Source organism: Aphelocoma coerulescens, chromosome 2 (genome assembly GCF_041296385.1).
Source record: "Aphelocoma coerulescens isolate FSJ_1873_10779 chromosome 2, UR_Acoe_1.0, whole genome shotgun sequence".
NCBI lineage: Eukaryota > Metazoa > Chordata > Aves > Passeriformes > Corvidae > Aphelocoma > Aphelocoma coerulescens.
This window is the reverse complement of record NC_091015.1, coordinates 16,330,544-16,346,670: the sequence shown is the minus strand read 5'-3', so window position 1 is coordinate 16,346,670 and position 16,127 is coordinate 16,330,544. Positions and strand designations below refer to the sequence as shown.

At 39.2% G+C, this 16,127-nt stretch overlaps 1 protein-coding gene across 2 annotated transcripts; it reads left to right on the top strand.

The window, feature by feature from the left end:
- The first annotated feature begins 1,171 nt into the window (after positions 1–1,171).
- Positions 1,172–15,525, top strand: RAB18 (RAB18, member RAS oncogene family). 2 transcript variants are annotated; one of them, XM_069006571.1, is made up of 7 exons: positions 1,172–1,309; positions 3,881–3,936; positions 9,153–9,214; positions 10,933–11,005; positions 12,495–12,613; positions 12,694–12,760; positions 14,262–15,525. In XM_069006571.1, exons 1-7 carry the CDS (start codon positions 1,242–1,244, stop codon positions 14,438–14,440), a joined length of 624 nt encoding a protein of 207 aa, XP_068862672.1. In that variant the 5' UTR covers positions 1,172–1,241; the 3' UTR covers positions 14,441–15,525. The 2 variants fall into 2 exon arrangements, with proteins under 2 accessions (XP_068862672.1, XP_068862673.1); XM_069006572.1 differs by lacking the exons at positions 1,172–1,309; positions 3,881–3,936 and adding an exon at positions 5,822–5,849.
- The last annotated feature ends 602 nt before the right edge of the window (positions 15,526–16,127 follow it).

The window sequence follows — 16,127 nt, the reverse complement described above, 5'->3', positions numbered from 1 at the left end:
GACTGAACAATGCGTTTCCCTTTATCTAATCAACAGTTTGACTTTCAGTTCAAAGTCCCACTCTTCAGGGAGGCTTCTTCGGTTGTAGCTTCTTTATAATGAGCAAAGCTTTATATCCATGTTTGAGGCATGAACTATTTTCAGTCTCTGACAAACAGTATCTGTATTGAGCCTGGAACTCAGGTGGAGGCAACTGCTCATCAGTCAGCACTCTGCTAGAAGAGCTGTGCCCTCTGCAGCCATTGTTCTGACAGAAACCACAATGACCTCACAAGTGCACCTGCCTTGTACAAACTGCTGACACGGCCTGATCTCTTCCTTTAGTGTGACTGGTTGTGTGACTGATGTGATTATGGAAGAGCCTGAACTTATGCTTGATGGAGTCAGTCTCTGGCCTAGCCAGCGGCTGCCCAGCTGGCTACAGCACTGGCCAAGGAATCTCAGACCCACATCTGACATGTACTCTGTTAATTTTAGAAGAGTTGCACTTGTTTACACGTGGCCTGAAGGAGGTTTCAAGCCATAATAGCAGGTTAGCTGAATTGGTTATATAGAGGTTTTCTCATAGGAATCGGTTAAAAAAAACCCCAAACATCTTGGGCTTTTAACGGAGAATGTTAAGATGCTGGCAGAGAAGTACGTGGTGCCAGGGACCAACTGGCCTTCAGTGCTGGTTTGTGCCCAAATGAGCCCACATTTTGGTGGCAGGCTCCGGACCAGCTGCTCCCCACGGAAGGCGGCAGCTGGCTCTGCTCCCACAGCGAGCGCTGGCCGACTGCCTTCGTGTGGCGCAAGAATGCAGAATCAGTGAGGCTGGAAAAGGCCTCTGAGCTCACCGAGCCCAACCTATGACCGATCACCACCTTGTCAACCACACCGCGGCACTGCATGCCACGTCAAGTCTTTCCTGAAACACCTCCAGGGAAGCGGATTCCACCACCTCCCGGGCAGCCCATTCCAATGTTTAATAACCCGCTCCCATTTCATCTGGTTTCTTTTCTCCCCACGGCTCTCGAGTCTGACACCGACACCAGCGGCAAACCCACCAGAGACCCCGCTCCCCTCCGGCCACGGCCAGGCCACGCAGCACTCCCGGCGTCGGCCCCGCGCACGCGCACACTGCGCGGCCCGCCCCGCCCGCTGTAAACAAACCGCGGGCGGCCCCGCGCAGGCGCAGCGCCGCTGCCGCAGCTGCGCAGGGAGCGTCGGGCGGTCGGGGCTGGGTCGGGGGCGCTGCCGGGATGGACGAGGACGTGCTGACCACCCTGAAGATTCTTATCATCGGCGAGAGCGGCGTTGGCAAGTCCAGGTGAGGGGGCGCCCACCAGCCTTCCACAGCCTCTCCTGGCCGGCCGGCCCGCCCTAGCCTAGGCCCCTTGTCGGACAACGCCGCCTGGGCGCGGCCTGGGCCCTGCAGGGCCGGGCCCGCGGGGGGAGCTCCTTCGCCCCTTCTCGGCCAGCCCTCCGGTGGGCGAGAGGTTCCCCCTCCTCCTCGTCCTCCCCTCCAGTGCTCCCGCTGCCGACAGCCCTGAGCTAGTGTCTGCCAGGCCCAGCTGCAAACAAATGAAGAGAGGGTTCTGTCGGGCTGCCCAGGGTCACTTGGGCCGGCCTGTGCCCGGCGCAGCGTTGCGTCGTGGGGACATAGGTGCCCTTGTACATCTCCGTAGCGCTTTGGGGTCAATGTCTAGTCCACAAGTGACCCAGCATTGGATGTGTGCGGAGGAGCATGGGGGCGCAGCAAAGTGGTTGTAACACAGGTTTTTTTGCTAATTACAGGCTTTATCAAGTACTTTGAGGTTGATGTCTTCCTCCCTTCCGTGTTCATGGCTTTGGCTAAGCTGTAAATCCCAGCCCTAAGGGGTTGGGATTTTATTTGCGTGGGGATTTTTTTTTTTTTTTTTTTTTTTTTTTTGGGTAGTGACAGTTCTTAGTAAAGGGAGTGGGATATAAATGCAGGAGGACATCTGGGAATGTACCACACCGGTAATTTTGTATTTGATAATTTTATGGCAGTAATCTGTGTCCTCTGCCATGACCCTAAATTACATACAGGCTGTTAATTTGGAAAAATAAATGCCTATATTTGTTTAAAATCTGCCAGTTACTCGTTTGAGTTAGCTACTGAATTGATAATTACTACAGTAGGCCCCTGGTGACAGACATGATCTGAGCAAATTTCTTTTAGTTGAGGTCATCTCTTATATGTGAGTGGCCATATGGAAGAATTTTTCCTGGGGCAGATAAAACACATGGTGGTTTTGCATACCTATTAATATACATGGTTTTTTACATCAGAAAAGTTGTTAAAAGAGGAATTATGTGGAGGAGATAAAAATGCTATTAAATGATAACAATGCAGTTGTTCAGGTACAGGAACTTAATATTGAACTATTCCTAAATTTGTGTCTCTTACCTCTTGGTTGACTAGGAAAGGTCGGATGTTAAACTGGTATTAGCATGGTGTAGTAAGTGGTTGGAGTCCTGACTTCTGAACAAATGCTGTCTTAAATATAGTCCCTGTGAGGGTGCTGTGCTCTGTGGAAGATGATAGCTACATGTGAAAAAAAGGTGGGGAAGATAGAAGTTGGCTGGGCTTGGCATGCATGACTGGTAAAGTGATGTTTTTATTCTAGTAGTAGTATAAGGGTTCCATAATTTGTCTGTTCTGAGTGAAACTAGTTTTGGTTGTAACTAAAAATAGCTGCTCTTAAATAGCATCCTGATACAACCATCTGAAAGTACTGGTAAAAACCTATGTGCTGTGGTTTTTAAAAAATTATTATTATTTTAATTATTCTTTGATAAATAAAGCTACCATTTGGTTTTGGGATTCTGGAGTAAGGAGAGAAAAAATGTCGGTCTTTGGAGTTGTCACTCATCCTCATTGAAATAAAGGAGTTACAGTGGTCACTGTTTTTGTCAAGGCAGGACTGTGTCCAAATGCTAAAAAGCACTTGACTCCTAAATTCACATACAAAAAGAGTAGAAAAGAACAGGGCGGGGGAAAACCAAAAGGTAAATAAGGCTTTGTTTTGTTTCTCCAGCCTGGAAATGAGTAGAAGCTGTGGTCATAGCAAACAGCTGCCTGCCACATGCACTTGCCTCAGATACACAGATGATTTTAGAAACTGTGTGCTCAGAATCTTTGTCTCTCACAAAAATACATGCATTTGACACCAGTGGCATTTTGGGCACTTTTTTAAGGGACCTTGCACTGCTATGGTGTGATGTGCTATTAAAACTTAGTTGTAACTTTTTCTCTTGGTAGCAATTGCATTCATCAGGATTGGGGGAAATGTTGTGTGCATGAGTCCTTTTATATAAAAAGATAGGAAATCATAAAACAGTGGGGAGCTAATTCTACTCAGCTTCTGTGTCTTTATTTCTGATGGGTGTTGTCCTTGCTGTTCCTCTGTGTGCCCAGTTCAAGGAGTTATTTCTGGGATGAAAAGCTGACTTGGAATTTATTTCTCAAGCTTACAGAAATACTGCATGAAGCAATATTGAAACAAAACAAAAATTACTACTTTTGTACTGATTTCTGGAAGAACAAAAATAGAATAAGGTTGAAGTAAAATGCTTTGCGAAGCAGATCACATGACTGTTCAGGCAACTGATTTGACAACTTGTATGGTACTTTGTTTTCAAAGAGACATTCTGGGTACTACATGCAGAGAAGAGACATGGGCTCAGGTAGCAGAGCATGTCTGCTCTGTTCTTTCCATGTTCTTCTCTTTTTTCCCTAATTCCTCTCCTACCAAAAAAAAAAAATCAGACTATGTGGTCTTGCTGTTCCTTTCAGACTTGTAATTTATAGGCTTCCAGCAACATATGGATATGCTGCAGTAATAGTATCTCTTATTTTTCTTTTCTCTATTAGCCTTCTGCTTCGGTTCACAGATGATACATTTGACCCAGAACTTGCAGCAACAATTGGTAAGTATGTGCTGATACTACCTCAGAAAAATTGATAACATTTTCAGTGTAGAGTTGTGGTTGTTCAGACTTGTCTAACATGTAGTGAAGTTCAGACTTCTGCCTTTCTGTAAGAACTACTACTCTCCTACTAATTTATCTGTGCAAAATAGCCATCAGATTTTTGACTAATAATACTGCTGTCCAGACTTTGTGTCTATGTAATATGATAAGTGGTAGCTATCTTAAGACTCTGTAGCAGGTAGTATTAACTCTTCCAACTTCTGACAATGCTTGAGTGCACTGGGTTCTGTGTGGCTTCTGCTTTTCCTCCATGGGGAGGAAATTACAATGTGGCTTTTTTTCCTTCTACTTATAGCAATCAGTTCCTTGGCAGTTAGACTCCTGAGAAAAGTGGAAGAGAGCCAAGAATCTAGAGCTGCTTGGGAAAGAGGCAGTGATGTGTCATTGCTGTGCTGGCATTATACCTACCAGCATGGGTCAGTTGTGCTGGAGGAGAGTCACCCAGAATGCAGGGTACACTAAGTGGATTGGTTCTCAAAGGAAACAAAATGGAACTTTTAAGAGAGTGGTGCAGCTCTGTGCCAAAGTAATAACTGAAATTATGGAAGATAGACAGACCTCTTCCTACAGAGAAAGTAAAAAATGCAATTGAAATGATGGTGTGAAAAAGTATCTAAGAGCTTATATAAAATTTTTTCTTTGAGCTCAGCTGTTGGTAAGCAAAACCAGCTCTGTCTAATTTACTAAGAATTAAAAAGCTGATCTGTTTTTCATTAACGTTAGTAATATTCAGGAGTACTGTTGCATATAAAGCACTGAGAAGCCAAGGGGAGGAACGTGGCCTATTTTTGTTCATTACATTGCTCATAAAAAATGAAGTTGTGCAAGTAGCCCCACCTCAGTTTATGAGGGAGAATAGCATGGAAGGAACCAGGAATGAAATAGATCAGGTAGTGAAGATAGCAATCTTGGATTCTAATCTAATAGTTTTGGCACTGCATATACTTCAGGTCCTATTACTTGGTATGTCAACCATGTGAGCTGGGAAGTTAGTGCAGAATAGCTACTTCAGCTTTCACAGTGTTTTGAATATTTAAAGACTAGTTCAGTCTCTGTGTGGGCATCTTTATTGTTTCAGGATTTTTTTGTTTGTTTTTAATAGTGGGGTTTCTTTTCTTTCATTCTGGTGTTTGTACATAACATTCTTTATCTGTGTCAAAAACTGGCATCAGTGTGCTGCTTGAGAAACTAAGGAATTACTTGCTGAAGTAATTGTTCTTTGGGTTTGTCAAACTACACAACAGCATGTGTGGTAGCTAATCACTGGTTGTTAAATAGCAACAATTCAAGGTTTACTGCTGGCAAATCCTACCTGGCAGGTCCTCCTCTGCTCTGTTTCTGGTGTGGAAAAGGAAGAGGAGTACTCATTTGTAAGCATTACTTCAGATAGAGTTTGAGTTCTGAAACATATACTAATGTGGAATGAATGTGATCATTTGGCAGGAAAAGTCAGTTTCTAGAGACTGAGCAAAAGCTGGCATAGATCACCCTGTTAGGCCCATCTAGCTGATGTTTGAGGTAGTGCTGTGCAGTAGAGCTGCTGTGACCCCAGCTGTGCAAGTCATTACAGCATGGTGTGTGGGGCACTCATGGGGGATAGCAGATTCATTTTTTTTCCCCACTTAACTGGAAGAGGATGGAATCTGGGTTCTTATTTATTTTCTTGTTTTTCTTTTTAAACTACTATCCAGTGGCATTGCCACTTTTCTGGTGAATGTATTTCTGAGAAGCAATATGTTGACTTTAAATTCAGGGCATGATTTGTTGTTCATATAGATAAAGCAGTTGGAGTGAGTTCCTAGAGGTAACTATTCTGCTGCATGAAGACAGATCCTAGATGCCAATTTCAGGTACTTACAAGATGGTAAAGTCTCAAAACACTTTGTGAGTCTTGGCTTGGAGTTCTTCTTGTGCTAATTAAACACTATTTTGCTTTGAGATAGGGGACATAAGAGGTTTTAAAGGCTTTCCTGTTGAAACTGAAGAGTATGGTGCTTTTCCAAAATGAATGGACTATAAATAATGTCTTCTTTCAGTGTCATCTACATACTGAGAGCTGAACTAGCTAAAGTGACTATATTTTTTTTATTTGGATTAGAAAGTGAAGAGAACTGTGGTTGGTTTGGTTTTCTTTAACATATAGCAAGAACTGCACACAAACCCACAATACTGAAGAAAGCCTTGACTGCAGCACAACTGGTCCCCTGTGATGATCTGTTGAGACATACCTTACCTTCATAGATTGCACAGACCTATTGGGTGCAATTTAAAAGAAACCCTAAATGATTGTTTTGTGTGGGTTTTTCTTCAGAGCTTACTAAAAATCCTGTGATATTCTCTGAAGAATAAGCTTCTTCTGGCAAATAGTTCAGCTTCAGTAGCTTCAGTTGGATTAAACATATTGTATTTAACCTAGCAGATTACCTGTCCTTGTATTCTCTTGAGGCTGGCTTGTTTGTTGGGCTTCATCACATGGATCTTACCAGACTGCATGCATCCCAGTATTTTCTGTTGTCCTTATTGCTCGTGCTTGTCTTCACTTGCTTGCTCTTTGTATGAGAGATTCGAGATAAGTGTTCAGTGCAATCCCTTTCATAAATGATGTATTGCACAGATCTGATGTCTCAACTTCTTTAGCTTTCCTTGTGTTTGGAGTCCTCAAACTCCTAAGCTGTCCAACTTGTCACTTACCTACAACTGAAGTACTACACTGTAGCTGATTGTGCACTTCCTATAAATACAGCGTGGCATTACTGGCCTGAATGTGAGAGCAGTATCAGTGTCAGAGCTGCTTCTTGCAGATTGTAAGTCCATGTTAGTGTGTAGTGCTGAGGAAGGGGGTGTTAACACACAGGAGTACAGTCTAGTAGTGCTGTCTTGTTTCTGGCTGCCTTCCAAGGCATGGTGGAAAGCACTGTCAGCTTTCTGCTGTCAAGGGTAGACACATCACTCTTGCAAGGTCAGAACTGACACCTGTCACAAACATGTATACTTGTATTTCACTGTTGGTTTTAAGAAATACAAGTATCCTGTTTGTTCAATTCAACAAGATTTTCTTGAGCCTTAATTTTTTTTTTACTTGTCTGCCATTATGGCAGATTGGCAACCAAAAACCTACGTATTTAAAAGTTTTCTTTTTGTTAATTGGCTTTTATATGTGTTGAGCTCCTTTTGTTTGTTAGAATTATATTTGACATGCCTCAATCACTTTAAAGGGTATATTTTGGTGTGCTATTATTTCATTTTCATACTTTTGCTTTTCAACAGTCTGTTTAACACATGGGGTTTAGTCACTATTTTAGTTTCTTATTTTACTTGCATTGCTCTTGCAAAATGTAAAGTGAATTTTAAACCAGCAGCAAGGCTAACATAAAGGTGTATATATTAATTTCCATTAAATGAAAATTGCAGAACTGTGCAGGCACAAGGTAACTGAATCTGTTTACTGAATGGGAGAAGGATACTGTGGCTTCAGAATACATATAATATGTTTATCTTGAGGAAGAAAGTTTTGTTTCTTGAAATTATTATGACGTATTTTGTCATGTTAAGTATCCAATAGATTTGTAATATTTGCAGTTACAGGTTTGGTACCAGATTAATGGATAAAAGAGTGCCCTGTGAACTGTTGGACATGATGACTGAACTGAAAATGGTGATTTTTGGAGTTCAGGGGGAGAAACATGCAATTACAGTGGAAGAAAGAAATTCTCTTAGTCTAAAAGTTACTGCTGAGTACTGAAAAGTGGGCAGAACAGAATGTTCTCTAGGATCAAATTGAGTCAAATTGCTAGCATAGCAGACTTCTGTGAACTAGGTAAAGTTCTAAGAACTGGTGTTTAAAATAAAGTTAATAGCAACTGTTCTTTTCTGTGAACATAACTCTAGAATAATGTACCATCCTTGAACATGGTATTGAGCACTATATTACTGCTATGTTAGGGACTAGGAGTCCAAGTACATGGAAAAAAACCTAAGTTCTGTTCAGTTACTACAAAAGTTGATGTACTTCGGGAAAGTTTTGCTTGAAATAAGAGTATGGTCTTCTTCCACTGCAGAATTTTGTCTGCAAAACACCTGGCACTTCAGGGAACACTTCAGTGAGCTGAAGCTGTGAAGTACTGGAATAAAAATTGTGTTTATCTTTTTTGAAACAAAGCTCTTTTAAGCTTCAGTGCAACTGAAGTCTAAAGCTGCTTATAATATGCACTTTCTTACTCATCCTATGTGACTTTAAGTTGAATGTATTTTGGCAGCTGTTTGTATTTGTTTGTAATCTGCATAAATTTGGGAATGTAAGTGCAGCACACTCATCTTGAGGCTCTACTCATTTTTTATTAGAATAGTTAAATTATTTTTCTGGTAAGGAGTGTGATGGTTGACATTGTAATTCCAAGTGCAAAAAGGTTGCTGTTGCACTTGAAAGTTGTTCTCATAAAATTATCAACTTTCCACACTGCTATTTCATTTCAGAGCTGCTGCCTGGTGGGAAGTGAAAGTTGCTCCAAAATACTTGAAACATATTTCTACTTGCTATTAGTAACCCAAGGGTTAAATTAAATCATAACTGGATCATAACTGTGCTGAGCCTCTCAAACAGATGTGTGTCACTCTATCCTTTAAATTTGCAGTCACTAACATATTGTTCTCCTTGGCCTGAGTTTTGTGCAGCTTGTCCTTGAGCAATTGATAGGCTGGTAGTTCCTGGAGGTGGAGGACACATGAAGGGGGAAGAGTTGTTACGTGTTGGAGTAGATGACTGAGCAGCAGAACCATTACCTTGTTGTCTGTTTGGAGAACGTGTTTGGAGTAATGAAGTGAAAGTTAATCCATTTGAATTTTAAACTGGAAAACTTGTCCTGGCATATGTGCTTTAATACAAGAGATGTAGTATTTGCTTTACTTCCATAAAATATTTTGAGTCAATGACTTAAAAGGCCCTTAGGCTTTTGGAAAAGTCCGTCAGCAAGAAAACCTTGCATTTTGAGCGAGGTTCATAAATAGCTAATGGAACTTATTCTTCCTGCTCATGTCAAAACACAGATTTTTTTTTCAGAGTTTGATTTTATTTTTTTTACATTTCTCTTTATTTTCTTTTTAAAAGATATGTTTAAAAGTATGTTTGAAGAACTGAAATATTTTTCCCCCTCTAGGTGTGGACTTCAAGGTGAAAACTATTTCAGTTGATGGAAACAAAGCTAAACTGGCAATATGGGTAAGTCGCTCCTAAGTTCTTCATGTGTTGCTTTCCTTTAGGAATAGCTAGGGTTTGTATAATGTACAGTTTGTATAGAATCCTTTCCTGTTAATATGAAGGTGATTTGGAGAAGTGGGAGGTTAATACTGCAGCATTCAGAAGGTGCAATGAACTGTGGGACAACTGGCTGGTGGGGTGGTTCTGCTGCCTGTGAGCTTCTGCAGTACTAATTCCTGGTCTGGTTGGGATAGAAGTAGAGAAAAAGAGGAATTAAATGGTATTAAATCAGTAGAAGGTTGCACTTCTTTACTAAATTTTGCCTGTAACACTGAGGTTAATAGGTTAAGAATTACAATTGCATACTCATACATTACCTCTTTAAACCCATTTTTAGTCTCAACTTCATAGCCCTCATACAAAGACTTTTATAGGCTCAATATCGGATTTATTTGTAGCAAATGCATTTCAAAGAGAGAGGAGCAGTGTTTGTAATTGTAGCTTTAGAGTGTTCAACTTCTGTTCTAGTTAAAAGTAGAACTTCTATTATGGCAAGTGAAGAAAAAGTACTTCCAAGCTTTTTAAAAATATTCTCCATTGTGTAAACCAGCCCCCAGACTTACGTGACTCGAAGCACCTTTTGAATAGCTAGACCCACTTGTGTCTTCTTGTACCAAGCAAGATTAAAACCTTGTTTCTCATATAAGCAAGATACCAGACCTTCATTTCCTTGGGAAGCAGTAGTAGAACATGAAATGTGTATTGCAAGGTTTCTATAGCTTGGAAGGGTGTTTCATACCTCACTAACAAACAGGACTTAGGTCTTAGTTATAGTAGTAATCATCCATGAAATAAACAGGTTTGACAAGGAAAATAAATGCAATAGCCTGACAGAAAATAAAAAAGGCATACAGGATGAAAACCAGACTGATAGCTGAATGAGCAATGTTACATATTGGTAAATATAAAGAAATAATCCTGAGCTAAACTGGAAAAGAAAAGCCTGTGAAGGTGTATCATAACACAAAACCAGTTTTAGATGTGTGTCATTGACTGAGTGGCTTGTAGAATGTTGAAGTTGAGTTTGCTTATTCAGGTTCTTTGTCAGGGAATCCACAATGTTTCATGTGTCACTTGTAACCTGGGTAAATTGGATAAAGGTGTTTAAATACTCTATGCATAAAGTCTTCAATGAGTGTGCACTATAACTTAATCGCTGATAAGAAAATAGCGTTCTAATTTTAGGATGTAAACTCAACTTTGCTTAAAACCAGAAAAACCTCTGACTTATTTCTGCTTCTGCTGTGTTATGGCATGTTAGTGCATTTATCCAGATACTCAATCAAATTTAATTGGACCAAGTAATTGAAGTGAAGGAACTGGTTTTTGTTGTCATGGGCTGTGATGCTTGTTAGAAAATCGTAGTACTGCAGCTGTGCTGCTTTCTTGCTGGTTGCTGCAGTACTAGCTGCAGATCAAATGCCTTTGCAGAAATGGCTATCTAACTGTTATATAATCCAGTTACATACTACATCTAGGTGTTTGTTCAAAGATGTTTGCCAGGACAGACTACATAAAATCTCAAAGTTAATGTGTAGTAAAACAGCAGGGGATGGAATAAACTCAGCTAGTCTGCTAGCGGAATATAGTTTAAATCTTACTTTGTATGTTCATTAGGAGTAGAATACCTGAAAGCTAAACTACATTCTGGTCAAATTCTAAATAATGGAACTTTTTAGGATACTGCAGGTCAGGAGCGGTTCAGAACATTAACCCCCAGTTACTACAGAGGTGCACAAGGTGTTATCCTAGGTAAGTATATTTTTGCATGCTAGTTCAAATGTTTGTGGTTTTCTCATGCATTGGAGTTACACAAACTCATATAGCCTTTATATAATATCTAATTGATACTAAAAATCTTTGTATCTGTGTTGAACAACTCATATTAAAGGATCTTGATGTCTCAACCTCTTTCTCATGTAGTCAGTCTTAACTAGCTTGAGAACCTCTTGATTTTTGCATGAGAATAAAAGCTACTGCTATCTGAAAGGATAGCTTGGAGCTGTTGTCCTTGTGCCGTCATGAATTTGTCTTTTATTGCTTTTTGGTTTTGCCTGTGCTTACTAAGTGCAGAGTGGAAAAAAAAAATCATCACCTCAGTGGCGTCTCTCTGTATCAGTATGATACAGCTTTTTCTTTTTCTTCTCCCTGTTGTTTATTCCTAATGAAATTAATATAAACAGTGTGGAATCTGGCTGGGGTTTTTTATTATTTGTCTCCCAACTGATGGGATGTTACGCAGTCAGAATCACTTAGAAGAGGCTAGCTGGGCACATAGAAAGCACCAATCTGTGTGTGAGAAACCCAGGCAAAACCCATAATTGCAGCTTCACAGTGAAATCTCATTTGTGCTTTTTTTTCATATATGGGAGCCTGTTTGCTAGGCCCTGAGCTCTGAAGTTCTGCTTCTCCATTGCTAGGAGTGAGGAGCTGACTGAAGTAAAGGCAGCGAAGTACATTTAATTTTCTGGACTTTAGAGAACCTTGCTAAGATACTGTGTCCAGTTAAATTGTTTAATGTGGAATAACATTTGTCATGTGACCTCCTGGTAGGTTTCTCAAGTTGTGAGTTGCATTATTTTCCTGGAATAGGAAGGTGCTGTCAAAGCATGTTGTGTCAAGTCACTTAATTGCACTGAACCTGCCACTTACTGTTGAAAGCTGTAAACAAGCACTGTTTGGGAGATAGAAGGTTCTGCTGTTGAGATTTGCTCTCCCATTTTATTCACTATTTCCTGACTGTTTCTTTGTTTCCTGTCTTCCAAAAAATAAGGTTGTTCATGCAAGCCAAGTTACAGATTTGATTGAAAGAAGCTGTTTATGCCTGTCTTCACATGGGTTGTGAAAACAAAGGAAAAAACACTTTCATAGCTTCAGTACTGAAGGTCATGCCCTCCTCTTTGCATAGCTGTTGTGTAGTGATTTTAGGTATCCTACATCAGGGATCTGCAAGTGTAGAATTCCTTGGAGAATGATAGTCTCTAGCCTGTAAGCTAGGATGTATCAAGGTGTGTTAATCTGAGAACCATAGGTGGCTGAAGCTTGGAGTTCTTCTGCATCAGTGATTTGAGCTGGTGGATGTCCTACTTTTTTTTCCAATTGTTCGTATAGAAGGTAAATTTGAATCCTTAGGACTCCTTCAATTTTCTGATTCAAAAAGCCATGATTTTTGCTCCTTTTGTAATGTAAGCTGTAATTCTTGGAAAAATATTGTGGAAATAATACCGCTAATATCTTTCAGTTTATGATGTCACGAGAAGAGATACTTTTGTCAAGCTGGATAACTGGTTAAATGAATTGGAAACATACTGCACAAGGAATGACATAGTGAAAATGTTAGTTGGAAACAAGATTGATAAGGTAAACCAAATTCAACTGCAGTAAGTCATCTGCTGGTGTATTTTGTTAATAATGAATACTAATGTTTTGTTTTATTATAGGAAAACCGTGAAGTTGACAGAAATGAAGGCCTCAAATTTGCAAGAAAACATTCCATGTTGTTCATAGGTATGTTACAGATATTTGCAGAGATTTTTCTTGGTTTTTGTTACATAAGGAAATAAGGTTGATAGTCTTTACATGTCCAGTCCAGCTGATATTTCTTACGTGCAGTAGGCACAAAGGTAATGGGTATTCATGTTTTTTAAAATTGTCCCTATGTTCAGATATCTGTTCTAACTGTAGATGATTATGTAGAAATTCATAAGGATGAAGGGCAGAGTACAGGCTTTCTGTAGCCTGATGAAACCTGTTTTGGGTTTGGGGTTTTGTCTGATTTCTTTTCCCAGCTGACTTGCTAAATTAATTACAGAAGCAAAATGAAAGAGGGAAAACTGGTGCTAGTGGCCAGCCTTCAATATAGCAAAACAGCTGGTACCTGAGAGATATCTATATTAGAACTGGGATGTAAAAATAGGTAGGTGTATAATTAACTTATAAATGGTGGCTGGGATTGAGTAATGACATAATTGTGACTGGAGCAAATATATTGGTCTCATCTTGCTGCAAAATGAAATGGGTCTTGTAGGCAAAGCCATATAATGATAAATTAAAATATGGGTGTAGAAGTGGCTCTTTATGCATATGTTTTTTACGTGTTTCACCTAAGAATCAGAAGGGATTATTTAACAGGATGATGCCAGTTGCAGAGCAGTTCATTGACATGTACTCATTCACTCCTGTACTTAGACTTATATTCTTTATCTCTGACTAAAGACTTACTTTTGTTTAGTGTCCAGCTGTGTTTCTTTTCCACTACAGTGTCAGATGTGGAAATGAAAGCTCAAAGTTGAGGCACAAGCTATTAAGTGAATGGAAGATGAAAACAAAAATGAGAATTAGACTATAAGTGCGCATATATATATGTATATATGCATGCTACATATACTAAGTATCTGCATGTCTGCATAGACAAACAGGGCAAACCCTTGTGGAAGTGAACAATTTCTGGTGGTGTCTGTTGTTCTCATAATATAACTTGTGGTTAGATTTCTTAGTCTTGGTCAAAGTAGGGATCCTGAGTGAAATTACCTAGAATTCTTCTAACTGCAAAAGGAATGAAATCCCTTACTGCTTTTTATCAGATGAGTTTTATCATGGCAATGGACCCAGAATGCTGCAGTATGGAGCCTTGGTTCTTATGGTCTGATGGTACTGCAGTTATGACTAATGTACAGAACTGAAATACAGAATAGCAACCAGGTTTTTCAGACAAGAATCCTAATTTTTCCTAGTAGAGACTTTCCACAGAAAAATAAAGCTAAGCTATAGCTGTCTCTGTATGTTCTAGTGAAGTTCATCTTGGAAGCTCTTCTATTAAAAATACTTTGAGGTGCTACCTGTGTGGTGACAAATCTTCATACCTGCTCATTTTGGCACTGCTATATTTTTACAGAATATGTTGTAGAAGTTGTAAGTCTGTTGTAGGTTGAAACTTAACTGAAAGAGAAATATTAAACAAGTTACCAGAAGTTATGGTAATGTTTGACTTTTTGTGTCCCCTCTCCAGAGGCAAGTGCAAAAACATGTGATGGTGTGCAGTGCGCCTTTGAAGAACTTGTTGAAAAAATCATTCAGACTCCTGGACTGTGGGAGAGTGAAAGCCAAAACAGAGGTGTAAAGTTATCAAACAAGGAAGAAGGATATGGAGGAGGAGGAGCATGTGGTGGATATTGTTCTATGTTATAAACTTTGGGAAGCTTATTCTTTGCATATTTAAACAGATAGTTACATCTTTCTGTACATAAAGTCATTAAATGCTATTTTTAGGGACCTTGCAGTTTGCACATATTTGTTTTGTATCATGGCAGTGAACACTTGTAGAAAAAAATGTTCTGCAGCTTTCCCAGTTTGAAAATGTTATGGTAAGCATGCCCAATTTGCAATCTTCAGGTTTTTATAAGTAGCATAAATAATGTGCAAGAACAAATGCACTAAAAATTTTACAACTGTATACATTAATTGTGTAACTATTCCAAACAAAGCCATCTAACAAACACATTACTGCATTGTCTGCTCTTCGTCTTATTTTTAAATTCTGTTGAAATTATAGAACTATAGTGTGCACAGATCTTGGAAACAGTATGAACTGTAAATGTTACATTTCATCTCTTCTAGTAAATGCTTTTTTAAGGTGTTAAAAGCAGCAGGATTATACAGTTCGTAGACAAATCTGCTAAAACTTTGTCTTACAGCAGTGGAGTCTAAAAGACAAATTGGCACAGGCCCTAATTGTTATCAGCACTTTCTTGAAGAGATGCTTTGAAAGCTTCCTTTGCAAAGCTGGGAGATGCCATGTTTTCCTTTTAATCATCACTTCAGTTGATGGCTTAACTGGAGTTTTAATCCTGTGATATTTATATACTAAATTTGTGGTACTCTTGCACTCTAGGTTTTTATGATGGTCTGCTCTAGCTTGCTGCAGAAAGTCTTCATTATTGGCAAGGGGTGTGAGTGATGTCATTGTTCTTTCATTGTGAATCCATTTGCCATACGTCAGTATGGATTCTTAATTTTCTGAAATGTTTGTAATATAAGTTTATCTCAACTGTAGCTCACTGTGGCTGTGAGATCTCTTATCACGTCTGCTTTGTGCAGCTACTTATTCAGAAATAAAACTTCTGTCACAGACACTAAATGGGAAGCTATAGGGCTTCTTGATCTCTGTATGAAAAAATACTATTGCAATGAGTATTCACTTGAATTTACTGTATCAAAGCCAATGGTTTGTTTCAGAAGACTTGTATAGACTTAATAAATTTTTTTCCACAGTATTCAACTTTTTTAACATCTTTCTATTGCAGAGTTCTATATTTTCTAGCACATATGGTTTAAACAAGGTCATTTCGTACGTACAAATTATTTCTGAAGGACAAGATGCTGTGCTCTGTGGGTTTTTTTAAATAATCACTGTAGTGCAGTCGGTAACTGAACTATTAGGCAGTTTCTTGTAAATATAGGGAATGACAGTACCTTTTATTACTGCAAGGTTTTATCTAAATGTCAGTATACATGATCTGTGTTTTGCAACAGGTCTTGGCTGCTCCTGTTAAAATACGCTTTCCTCTTCACATGGTAACTTTGTTTTCTATTCTGTTTTATACTTGATAGAAAACTACCAAAATTTGAAGACTTAACCATGCTAGTTGTTTTTACTAAATATTGTATCTAGTATTGTTAATGTAGTAGGATAATTAAAATATGTAAATGTAATAATATTAAATATGCATAAACATTATACTAAAAATCATAGATTTGTGTTACTGTTGCATGTAGAGTATGTGGGCTGAGCACATCTTGTTTGTTAGCATTGTTTTTGTAGGCTCACAGTAGAGGAAAGTTGTAGGTGAGTTAAAACTGAATAACTTTGTCAGCA

Bases quoted from the DNA above. Each gene is read 5' to 3' on its own strand.
- RAB18 (XM_069006571.1), top strand. From the start codon at position 1,242: ATGGACGAGGACGTGCTGACCACCCTGAAGATTCTTATCATCGGCGAG. The intron at 3,937-9,152 runs GTAAGTATGTGC...TTCCCCCTCTAG, and splicing joins AGAACTTGCAGCAACAATTG to GTGTGGACTTCAAGGTGAAA. The intron at 11,006-12,494 runs GTAAGTATATTT...AATATCTTTCAG, and splicing joins TGCACAAGGTGTTATCCTAG to TTTATGATGTCACGAGAAGA.